Source organism: Daucus carota, chromosome 2, assembly GCF_001625215.2.
Source record: "Daucus carota subsp. sativus chromosome 2, DH1 v3.0, whole genome shotgun sequence".
Classification (NCBI taxonomy): Eukaryota; Viridiplantae; Streptophyta; class Magnoliopsida; order Apiales; family Apiaceae; genus Daucus; species Daucus carota.
This window is the reverse complement of record NC_030382.2, coordinates 58,122,113-58,134,650: the sequence shown is the minus strand read 5'-3', so window position 1 is coordinate 58,134,650 and position 12,538 is coordinate 58,122,113. Positions and strand designations below refer to the sequence as shown.

General features: G+C 36.1%; 2 protein-coding genes across 2 annotated transcripts; one reads left to right on the top strand and one right to left on the bottom strand.

The window, feature by feature from the left end:
• Nucleotides 1–421: 421 nt before the first annotated feature.
• Nucleotides 422–7,785, top strand: LOC108209432 (protein SPA1-RELATED 2). Its single transcript, XM_017380333.2, has 8 exons — nucleotides 422–707; nucleotides 1,355–3,252; nucleotides 3,573–3,730; nucleotides 4,474–5,284; nucleotides 5,654–5,800; nucleotides 6,157–6,474; nucleotides 6,623–6,685; nucleotides 7,195–7,785. The coding sequence occupies exons 2-8, from the start codon at nucleotides 1,402–1,404 to the stop codon at nucleotides 7,384–7,386; spliced, it is 3,540 nt and encodes a 1,179-aa protein (XP_017235822.1). The 5' UTR covers nucleotides 422–707; nucleotides 1,355–1,401; the 3' UTR covers nucleotides 7,387–7,785.
• Nucleotides 7,786–7,859: 74 nt separating this feature from the next.
• LOC108207909 (uncharacterized) lies at nucleotides 7,860–12,083 on the bottom strand. Its single transcript, XM_017378340.2, has 4 exons — nucleotides 11,865–12,083; nucleotides 9,062–11,450; nucleotides 8,742–8,942; nucleotides 7,860–8,661 (listed from the first exon to the last, which is right to left on the bottom strand). The coding sequence occupies exons 2-4, from the start codon at nucleotides 11,361–11,363 to the stop codon at nucleotides 8,453–8,455; spliced, it is 2,712 nt and encodes a 903-aa protein (XP_017233829.1). The 5' UTR covers nucleotides 11,364–11,450; nucleotides 11,865–12,083; the 3' UTR covers nucleotides 7,860–8,452.
• Between the last annotated feature and the right edge of the window lie 455 nt (nucleotides 12,084–12,538).

Genomic DNA, 12,538 nt, shown 5'->3' with positions numbered 1-12,538 from the left:
AAAGGGTGCAAAGTGTCTTACGGGTTAAAAGTAAGGGGCTGCATAGTGTTTATTCCAAAACTATTAGGTGCAATGTGCAACATATTGAAATCAAAGGGGGTGCCAAATGCAATTAAATCTAAAAAGAATAACATAGTGTTAATAATCAAATCCGAACCTAACGTTAGTGACAAAAAAAAATCCGAACCTAACATTAGTGGCAAAAAAAAATAAATTATAGTTCAATGATAGATTTCTAAACAAATAATAAATTGGGTGGCAAAAAAATATATTTTCCCTGTAATTTTAAATTAAGTTGGCGAGCCTGCTAATAACCCATGTCCAGCCTAATAATACAGTCCCATCCGGACATAAAGTGAGCAGAACCAAGCCATAGAGTCTGTCTAGAGGCCCATTCATTCTGGCCTAAAACATGCCACGTCAACTTAATTACATTTAATAATACATCTCTCTCTCTCTCTCCCTGTATCTCTCCCTCTCTCTCTCTCAATATTTTTTTTTTATCTCTGCATCTTCTTGAATTGCCAAACCCTCATCTTCATTCTGTCCAAATATTTATATAAAACTCACAAAACCCACTTGACTAAGCTTCAAGAACTTCATTCATAAGCTGTATTTGATCCTTGTAGTGATCAACGTGGCCTCATCTCAGCCATTGATGGAGTCTGCTCTTCACAACTTTATCTTCTGATATCACAACTCACAAGGTATGGTCTTTATAAAATACAGACAGTTTTTGGTGATCTGAGTGATTTCCTAAAGTGATCTTTTGCATTATCTCATCACTTTGGCCTCAGATATTTGTGGGGTATGGCTATCTTTCATTGTTTTTTCATAAAGTTTGGATTTTTTATCTGCTAATTAATGGTGGAAATGATTTTAGCTATGATTTATTTGAGCTGAAATGTTATTGCTCTTGCTTATGATAAGAAATTTTGAATAAGGGATAAAGTTTCAATTTTTACATCAATTTGATACCTTTATTGTGTAAGCATTGGTAAAAATGTGTATGTATTGTAATGGTAGGGAAGCTAGGGATAGTATGCAAATATATTATTTTGATGTTTTATAGATATTGACCCCTTCTGGTATATATTAAGTATGTTTGGATATGGGATTGAAGTTCATAAAATCGATCGTAATATGTTTTTGTAGTGATGTTAGTATAGATTTATCTCCTTGATCCTTTGTTCAATGTATATTACGGTTTTCATGTTTTTTTCTTTGTTCCTTTGTATATATGTTTGTAAATGAATTTTGAACTTATGATGGAATGTAATATTATCATCTAGCTTTTTATTGCTTAATTTAAGCTATAGTCACTTGGAGTAACATTTGTTTTGCATCTGTGTAGCTTTAGGAGAAACGGGGTTTTAATCGGGGAAATTCTGAAGTTCCAGTATGGATGTTAGCATCGGCGATGAAATTACTGCAGAGGAAGCTATAAATGCTACACACCAGCAGAGCAAGGATAATGATTATTCACTGAACCCTAACAGCACAAATGTAATGGGATTGGATGAAATGGTAACACCTGGTGATCGCAAGAACTCACTTGGTTTCTTTGCAGCTACTTTGGGAGGTGAAAACCTAGAAAGAATTAATGCATCTGAACAGGTATCGTCTAGTAATCGCCTTGAGAACGACGACACCTTTGAAGAGTTGACACTAAGAGATTGTAGTAGTGAAAAGTTAGATGCAGAGAGTAACTTGAGTAGTAGAGATAAATTACAAACTAGACAAAGCAGGTGGCATCATCTTTTAGGTGGATCTGGACATAGAGGCTCTCAAACGAGGGTAATGAATACTCTAGAGGATGTAGGATGCACAAGTAAATCAGAGCTCGATCACAAATCTCCACATAATCATGGAGCTGGAGATGCTAGTTTCCATGTAGAGGCTGCTGCCAGATTCAACTTTGAAGAAATGTCTAGTGTCCGGGAGGATCTAGGATGCACAACTAAATCAGAAATGTTGGATAGAGATTCTCCTAACAACAATTGCAATGAAGTTGACAAAACTAGAAATCAAGTTGCGTCAGGCAATGTGATACTATCTCCGAGTTTAATGAGGACGAAAATCATCTCCAGATCTGGGTTCACACAATATTTTGTGAAAGATACTTTGAAGGGTAAAGGAGTTGTATGTAGAGGGCCGGCACCTCGGGTTGAGTTCAGTGATCAGTCTTTTTTAAAGGCCGGTAGTGCTAACAAGGTAGATATAGATGCTCCCTTAAATTTGAATGGAGAAGCTGTTATGCAGGTAAATTCAGGCACACTCGCAAATTCTAGTAGAGATAATATTAGGCTGCCTCCTCATGTTATTGCCAACTCAGGTACACCCTTGAACTCAAATAAAGAAACTGCTATCGCTTCTACTCATGCTACTCCCAACCCGGTTAGAAACTCAAATAGAGATACTCTTCGTGCTATTCCCAACCCTGCTCGTCAAACTGTTGCTCCTCTTCCTCGTGTCATTCCTAACTCTGCAAGACAAACTGTTAAGCCTCCTCGTCAAGCTATTACTGACCCTGACATACTTTCCAATTCAAGTACTGAAGCCTTTATGCCTCATGTTACTCCCAGCTTACTCTTAAATTTAAATACAGAAACTTCTGTTCCGCATCATGATAGTGTCAGCATTAGACAATGGCTGAAATTTGGGAGGAACAAGAGAAACAAAGTACAGAGCCTGCATATCTTTAAGCAAATTGTGAATTTGGTAAGTAAATCACACTCTAAAGGATTTGCTCTGCTTGACTTGCGGCCTTCTTACTTTAAGTTGCTGCAATCAAACGAGGTAAAGTATGTTGGATCAAATGTTCAAATGGGGAATTTCATCGATGGAGATGCACACTACCAGCTGAATCATCGAAATGGTAAGAGGCCAATGGAGCACAGTAATAGCCCAATTGCCAAAAGAGGTAGAACCGAAGAGGACAATAATTCAGTTATAAGTTGGACTCGGTTTCCACATAAATCAGGTCTCGCAGCCGCTAATGAGATAAATGTAAGATATGGTGGTGCACAATATGCTGGGAGTGCATGTTATGATGACAATAGCCCTACACCAGTACGTGTTACTCAGAGTGATTTAAAGGGTGAACACATGTCTGATTCTTCCAAGTTGATATTAGGATCTGTTAATGATACATCAGAAGAAGTGAAATGGTATGCCAGTCCAGAAGAACTGAATAAAAGGTGTTGCACATTGTCATCAAATATTTACAGTCTCGGGGTTCTTCTTTTTGAGGTATGTATTATTGGGTCGAGCATAATGTTGCAAGATCAAATGAACCTTGCCTGTTCTGAATTAGAAAGCAGAAATTGGGGTAGAGACCTGCTATAAAAAGAACAATAAAGTGGCTATATGACTTGTATACTATTTCATTATATGATACAACACTTAACAAATTTTATACCAGAATCATAGGAGTATTAACTTGTTTAGCTGTTGTTTATATATTTTTAATCAATTTGAGTATGTGTAAGTACTACAGGATGCTTCTTAAGAAAAAAACTTCTTTTTGGTCACCTGTGAATTTATATTTGTTTTTATTTCATCTTTCACAGTTGCTTTGCTCCTTTGACTCAGAAAGAGGTCATGATGTTGCAATGCTCGATGTACGTAATAGGATACTTCCTCCGAATTTCTTGTCAGGAAGTCCTAGGGAGGCAGGATTTTGTCTTTGGCTGCTTCATCCTGAACCTTCTTCACGCCCAACGACAAGGTATTAGTTAAAACACTATTTAGAATATGTTTAAGGATATTTACATGTAATGGGTAGCATTGAAAGTCTGGGTAGTTAAGAAGTACTGGTATATATCTACATAATCTACACAGCTTAGTTACCAGCCGTTAGCTAGGTACTCTCCTGTACTATCAATGTTTGATACAGCTGTATGCATCTGTAAATGTAACATGTTACAGCACGTAATAGATGTTAACTTTTGAACTTGCAAAACTGAAAATAGTAATACAAGTAAATTCTAAAAGCAGTAGCATAACTTTAAATCTTTGGTAAACTAGGTATAGAACACATATGTACCCTGTAACCTAGTTTTGATAGCAGTCTTAGATCTTGGTCTAATGTATTGTGAATGTGATGTGAGGTATGGGATTAGTAATAGTGAAGATGATAGTTGGTTCCTTTAAGATGATAGCCTCACTTGTATACTATTCTAATGTTGCGCAAGTGCATTAAGTTCCCGATTGTATAGGTTAGTTCCAAGTAATTTTACCTTATATTTTCAGTCATCCTGTATTTATAAATAGATTTAGCTGATAGCTGAGTTACTAAATTTTACTATAAATTTAACATCATGTTGCTTTTCCGTATGTTTTTTAAATACTACATTAAGTATGTTTGTCTGAGGATTGTCATTTGTAATAGTTGTTTGCTTTCTATATGTTTTTTAAAATACTACGTTAATTGTCTAATGATTATTATTTGTAATTGTTGGCTTCTAACAGAGAAATCTTAAAATCTGATGTTATCAAAGAGATTGAAGACTTGAGCAACTTTTCATCGTCTTTCACACACGAGGATGCAGAATCAGACTTGTTATTACATTTTCTCGAGTCTCTACAGCAACAGAAGAACAAGCATTCCTCAAAGTTGGTGGAAGAAATCAGTTTATTGGAAGCGGATATTGAGGAGGTTGAGAAAAGACGGACAAAGATGTTAGTCTTACCTGAGGAGTCACTCCATGCAAGAGGGAAATTATTATTAGACAAAGGCAAGTCAAGTTTAGGAGTGAATTATGATAAAACAGCTCCTTTCTGCAACGAAGAAAGGTTGATGAAGAATATCGATCAGCTTGAAAGTGTCTATTTCTCTGTGAGATCTACTGTTGACAATTCTAGTAATGGGCCTGTTACATGTGATGTTAAGGAATTGCTAGAAGGTCGAGAAACTTTTTATCATGCAAAGAAAGATAGAGAACCAAAGAAATCAGCAGATGGCCTAGGGGTATTCTATAATGGTTTGTGCAAGTATGCTCGCTACACCAAGTTCAAAGTACGTGGCACATTAAGGAATGGGGATTTTAGTAACGCAAATGTTATATGTTCCTTAAGCTTTGACCCAAATGAGGAATACTTTGCTGCTGCTGGGGTGTCCAAGAGAATAAAGATATATGACTTTAATGCATTCCTTAATAGTTCCGTTGACATACATTATCCAGTGATTGAGTTGTCAAACAAGTCGAAGCTCAGCTGCACTAGTTGGAATAACTATATTAGGAACTATCTCGCTTCGACTGACTATGATGGCGTTGTTAAGGTGTGTTTTTTTGTCTTATTACATTTTCATAACTTAATATAATACTCTTGTTATATTTATAACTGAACCAAAAATGAGTTTTTGCTGAATTTGTTGGCTATCATGTGATTCCAACTGGGAATATTGCATTTTCTTATTTTTCTGAAATTAAATTTTGATATAATATCATTCTTTCGTGTGTGTGAGTGAGAATCAAAGAAATATACAAAAAAAAATTGTAACATGATAATTATATTTCCGGTGTACTGTTGTAAGTAACTTGTATCTATGTTTGTAATGGACTGAGGAACTGATGATATTACTTCTATCACTAACATATAAACATTGTGTCCAGTGTGTAATCATGTATAACGTAGAAATTCGTTTCAGTTATGGGATGCGGGAACTGGTCAAGAAATATCCCAGTATGCTGAGCACAGTGCAAGGGCTTGGTCTGTTGACTTTTCTCGAGTTGATCCAACTAAACTAGCAAGTGGGAGTGATGATTGTTCTGTGAAACTTTGGAATATCACTGAGGTAGCCTCCCTTTGTTTTCTCGTCCTTCAAAAAATGTTATTGAATTTGTGTTGTCTCTTTATCTGTTTTGATGTGTATTTATTGCATCATGCTGCTGGTTTATTACAACGACAGATAGTGAAACATGCTTAGTTATGACTTTATGCAATTATCTTGTCGTCAGTAAGCTCAGAAATATATACGCTGTAGAGGGCACATAAAGAGTCCTGACAACCGAGAAGCATCTGTGCAGAATTAGGAATTAGGATGACTCCTCTCTAATTTTGAAGCTGCTTTGCCGCAACACAGTTGTAGGATTGACATTCAGAAAGGCTTTTTAATAGTAATAATTTAATTCAGTTTCTTCATTTTTGCAGAAGAGCAGTGTATGCACAATTCGGAATGTTGCAAATGTTTGCTGTGTTCAGTTCTCTCCGAAGTCCAGCCATTTGCTTGCATTTGGTGCTGCAGATTACAAGACTTACTGCTTTGATCTTCGAAATACTTCAAAACCATGGTGTGTTTTAGCCGGCCATGCCAGGGCTGTTAGCTATGTGAAATTTCTTGATTCAGCAACCCTCATATCTGCATCCACCGACAGCACACTAAAAATTTGGGACCTTAACAAAACCGGTACCAGTGCTGTTGCGAATGAGGGTTGCATTTCAACCCTTCGTGGTCATACTAATGAAAAGGTATGAGTCCCCATTCAGAATTCTTTATTTTGGAAGATAAACAAAATACTTACAAGTGGGATTCAGTATTTACTACAACTATCTTTAATGTTATATTGCTTCTCTTCTTTTTAAACAGCATTTAACTTGCATTTTTTGGCTGCAACAGAACTTTGTAGGTTTATCTGTTACGGATGATGGGTACATTGTGTGTGGTTCGGAAACCAATGAGGTATGCATTGTATTTTGGTGGTTATTGTTTTCAGTCTAGATATTATTCTTACTTTTGCGGCCAACTCTATTTGGAATTATGCTTGTATGTCGGTGTAAAAGACAAATATGTAGATGATATTTAGCATGTCAATTTCTGAGAAAATTGGTCCTTCACCAATTGAATGCTGTCGTACCCCTTGATTATCTGAGAAGAGTATAATTAGAAGCATTGACACAGAAAAAGTGACTTGGGTTCTAGATGTCATAGACTATTAGATAATGTCTCCGATCTCTATCAGTAAAGGTCACTTGCTTGAATTGAAACAAGCTTGTGGTTCCAATATTTATGACCGGTCTGGTTATCCAATCATCTGTAAATGTGTTAATGTCTATACTATTGTAATTGTAATAAATAATAATAATAATAATGTGTCTAGCGGTTACAGCACTCTTATGCATCTATCTGTTGGCAAAGCAAGCATGTCCATTTAAATGCCTCCTAAATCTTAAATTGTGTTGTCTCTGCAGGTTTTTGCTTATTATAGATCTCTCCCCATGCCAATCACCTCTCACAAGTTTGGCTCGATTGATCCTATCTCTGGGAAGGAGACTGATGATGACGGGGGACATTTTGTCTCAAGTGTTTGTTGGAGGAAAGAATCCGAGATGGTGGTTGCTGCTAATTCCAGTGGATCTATAAAACTGTTGCAGATGATCTGAAGGAATGCTAGTTACTGAAATTGATTCCAAATTTGCAGCCAGGATGTTACTTTTCAGGATCGAGAGGTAAAATCAATGTCTTCCCATATCCTACTAAATGAGAGGAAATGCTTACAAAATTTTGGGTCCACAAATGATACCAGCTGACTTGTACATAATAGAGGACTTACTTCGGTCAAGATGGAAGGGTTTTACTACCTGCGGAATCAATGAATGCATTGATTCTTGCAGCCTCGTATAGAAACTGAGTCTAGAGAAAGGTGTGCATTACCTTTTTAAATCTTGACTTGTATATGTAACTGTTTTTCCATGAAAGTTGAACGGTGATGTTTACTTGCCTAGAGGAGAGTGTATCGTGGAATGTTTAGAGATTTTTTTTATTGTTTTTTCTTGATTCTCTATCGCCGTGCATTTGCAGGTTTGCTTCTTTTAATTCTCAGGCTTTGTCTTTTGATTTTTCATGTATATATATCTGCAATTACATAAAGATAATACAAAGTTGACCATATATTGTTGTGGTGATCTTTGTAAAAAATTTAAAAATAATCCTTGATCGTCCAATTAATCTATATATTGGCTTATAGTACAGAAATGTAAGAAGTTGAATTTTCGATTACTACAATCAAATATAAACAGTTAAATCAAATATTTTAAATAGAAAATTTAAAAAAACAATCCAAGAATTATAGCCTCTGCCGCTGTAATTCATAAAGTAACAGGTTTTCTTTCTGGTTCAAAAATCATCTACAATCTAGTTACTTTCTGCATCTAGAAGCAGCTGAAAATTGTAGACCTACATATTCATTTGGTTGAACTATACAGACTTCTAAGAAAAGTAGTTCTGTTAAACAAAATGCCTACAAGATGATGTACATAACTTGTTAACTTCATCACTACTGATCTCTTTGAGTTCTTCCGGGACTCATAGCTGCTGAGACTAAGGTTCTTTTTTCTGATCCAGTTCCTCCGCCACCGCGAACCCCAGTTAGATTTAGGCATGATACACTTTTTAGTCATTAGGAGAACCCAAGTACTCTGTTTAGTACTAAGACCCCAAGTACTTGACTCATTGGTGTTGATCTTTTTTTTTAAAAGCTCGTTCTGGTGAAGCAAATGTAGGTGATGTGTTTTTAGGCACTCGTGGTGGTTGTGGTTGTGGTGGTGGTGATTCTTTAAATGCCCTTGGTGTATCCTTATAGGTTTTTGCTTGTGAAGACCGAGGTGATGGAAGAGTTTGTGATGGTAAACTTAATTGTGAATGGCTTTTGGGTATACCTGCAAATCATGTATATTGATTAAGATCTAGTTAAAGGGTTAGCAATTAGGATATATATGCACCGAGTAATCTCTAGTACCTCTTACAGTTGAAGATACAGAATATTCTCTAGGACTTTTTATTGGTGTTTCCTTGAAAACTCTTGCCGGTGAAGAGATGGAATATGCTTTAGGAGTCCTAGCTGCTGTTTCTTTAGAAACTGTTGCTGTTGAAGACAAAGATGAAATGCCATTTAGAGTTCGTTTTGGTGAAGTTCTTGGCGAAAGACGTTTGAAGGTACCTGAATCCATGTTTAAAGTTAGTTTGATAGAAGTAACTAACAAAAAATTTAGAATTCATTATCGATGATACTAGAGAAGACAGAAAGGATCACTAGATGTGTAAATAGAGAAGACTAACTTGGCGATGTGCTAGATTTTGGATCTATTATTTTCTTGGGCATTAGAACTTTCTTTTCTGAAATCTTGAAACGTGGTAGATGTCTTGTCCGTTGTGTGGACCTCACTATTCTCACAATTTTCTTGTCTGGGATTGTAGCAGAACTTGAGCTTTGAGTTTCCACCCTCTGTGTATTCTTGATTTCTGAATTTTCAGGAGGGAAAATTTTATCAAGTCTTACTGTGGATTGTGCTGTTTTCTCTTGATTTTTCAAACATGTTGTGTCTGGATCATTTGTTGTCAAGTCTCTTTCTGGAATATCACTTGTTGGCAGCACTTTGGTTTCTGGGGCTGGAGGGTGTGGTGGACTATAATCAACATCTGCAAGCGATAGGTGTTTCGGTCTTGGATTTTCAGAATAAACTGACCTTAGATCACCATCTGATATTGATGAAATTTTTCTTTGTAAAACTTCAGATTGAACTGACCTGTGATCATTTTCTTGCAAAAATATATCATCATCCGCATCTTCTTCAAGGACTGAACCTGATCTACCTGGTAATAATGCTTCGTTTGCCAGATCCCAGCCCTTCTCTTTCGAGCTGATAGAAGTTCTATCCTTCTCAATAATCTTGTATGCAAACATTTGAAATGGAATTCTTGAGACTGAATCCAGATAAGAAATTTCCATTTCAGGGAACTTATACAAGTACCCTGTCTCTATGTCACAATAATCGACAAGAGGAGGTGGTGCATCTGGCTGACAATGATCAGGATTCATCACTAGCACCTTCTTGATATAGCGTAAAATCCTACAAATTGATGAGAAACTCGGTCGATTTGATGGTGTAGCTTGCCAGCATTTTCTGAGTAGGTTTGCAAGGTATTTTGGTGAAGGGTGTGGAAATAGTGGCCTAATTCCTAATCTTATATTTCGAATTACCTTTTCTCCATGAAGATAATCATTATCTTCGAAGGGAACCTTCCCTGTCAGTAGTTCAAAACAAAGCATTGCAAAGCTGTATACATCAGCTTTATCTGTATACTTTAAGCTACTATTGTTTCCTTGTTCTTGTTCAGCCAGAACTTCAGGGGCGTACCACACAACAGGATCTGCCTCATCCCGGTTACCAGATTTAGTCCGATGCATAGAACTCTTTATAGAGGTCACACCAAACCCCGTAACTTTCACTTGAGCATTCTCTGAGGATGAATTACTAGCTTTTAGAAGAATATTCGAAGGGTTTAAGTCTCCGTGATATATCTTCCGAGAATGTAGATATTCCATACCTCTTGCAATCTGAAACATTATATCAACTGCGAATGGGATGGATAACGGTACCTTCTTTCTCTGACCATAGTTCTCTTTTATATATACTGCAAGATTCTTCTGCATCAGATCCATAATGAGGCTTCCCTCTTTTTTCTCCTTGTCGTAAAAAGCACAATGGTATTGCATTATATTAGGATGTGATAGTGATAGAACAAAAGAAATTTCTGCATATAGTGGTTCAATCTCCCCATGAAAGTTTCTTAGAGCAAAATTCTCCCCCAGCCAGTGGATCTCCTTTATGCGACTTTTTGTCGTACCTAGTCTTCGCTTTACATGATAATCTGTAGCCCCAGTCAGAATCCAGCTTGGCAATACCTCTAATGTTTCCGAGTCCCATAGTTGGCTAATCAAGAAATCTCCAAGTTTGTGTTCATGCTTGGTCATAACATCAGAATCTGAACTCTTCCTCCCCTTGACTGTATCAATAAGTAACCACTTATCTTCTCTGACAGCAACCTCGAGTCTTTTGCAGATCTCTCGAGGAACCAAGTACTGTTTTCCAAATAGCCAGTGAAAAGACACTGGATCATTCAACTCACTATCGTACTTTCTTGTTATCATCAATCTTCTCTTTTGCATTTCATCTTGATCCACAGCTGACAATTCAGCAGCAGTTTCGATGGCCTCAATAACAACTGGAAAGCAACATAGCAAGTTATGAATGTGGAACTCAACACAGTCCCTGTTCTGATAGAGGCTAATAGCTTTCCCCCACCAATCTTTCAAGTCCAGACAATATTTGATGTAATTTTCGCCTTCTTTGAATCTTCTCTGGAGTTCTTTAAACGGGTACTCCAGATCTTTCCACTTGGTGTTCTTATCTTCTAGTCTCAAGTTTTTTCGGATCTCTTCTGAGATAGTTTCGAAAGCTAGAGTGTAGACATCAAACAGCAGACAACATTGCTTCTGGTTAACAGAGATGTCGTCTTTTAACACCATCAGAGCCTGAAGTCTTCCCAAAACCTCCCCGATTTGCCTGAACTGATCCATGGGGCTTTCAAAGTCATCCACATACACTCAGCTTTTCCTTTCCAATGAAACCCTCAAATTTGGAGCAAAATCAAACTGCACTCAAACCTAAAAATAAAAATAACAGATAAAAACCATAGCACCCTCGGTATACATCAAAATTCAGATACATCCAAAACTTAGAGTTAAACTGTTAAGCGTTTTTTTCCGTTGTATGTATGTACTAATATATATGTTACTAACATACTTATGTTAGGAACCCGCACATAGACCTTGCTTGACAATCGACAACCATACTTAAAAATTCAGTTTGAGATGTGGAGGGTCGAAATCGTATTGAAATTATTATGGAATAAGTATTGATGATCAATATAATGTACATGCCCATCTGACTTCATCTTTTGTTGCAGAAACTTTTTTTAATATATGCGAAGGAATCCAGAAACAAAGGGCTTGCATGCAATTTTGAATTCATCATCGTCATATTTCAATTTATAGAAACAGCAATCAAAGTAAAATTACCTGCTAAGCCCTAGTTCTTCCAATACGATCCGATGTGTTTTCCAGAGCCTTGTAGAATTCAAGAAACTCCTTTTTGATCTTTGATCTTATCAAACAATAATAAATCATAGAGAACGATAATTGTGAATAACATTAATGGGCAATTAAAAGAAGAAATTAGTTTAATAAACTGACGAAGAAACGGAAACAACCGGTGAGTCCGAGGTAAAGGAAGAAGCTGTTAGGTTGTCCGAAATAAAAAAACTTATTATTTAATTAGTAAAAAAAGAGCTATTAACCAAAAAACCCAATCAACTTATCATTTTTTTGCCAAAAAACCTTTGAACTTTTATTTTCACTAACAACCCCAATAAACTTTATTAAATTATATAAAAATATAAACCATGGTTAAATTTAAGTATCTTTCCCTTATTTGCATTTCTTTATACATGTATGTGCCACATGTTATCTATTCATTAATAAATATAATTTTTTTCTTTAATATTTTATAATATTATAATTTTATAAACCCACGCTACAAGGAAGATCTAAGTGTTTTCATCGTTTGTACCAAATAATATATTATTTTGACCGTTTTATAATTTATTTAAACTTAATTTATATTAATTATTCTACTTAAGTGTCTAACTTCTACGAGTCATATGTATATATATTCTACTTAAGGATAATTGGTG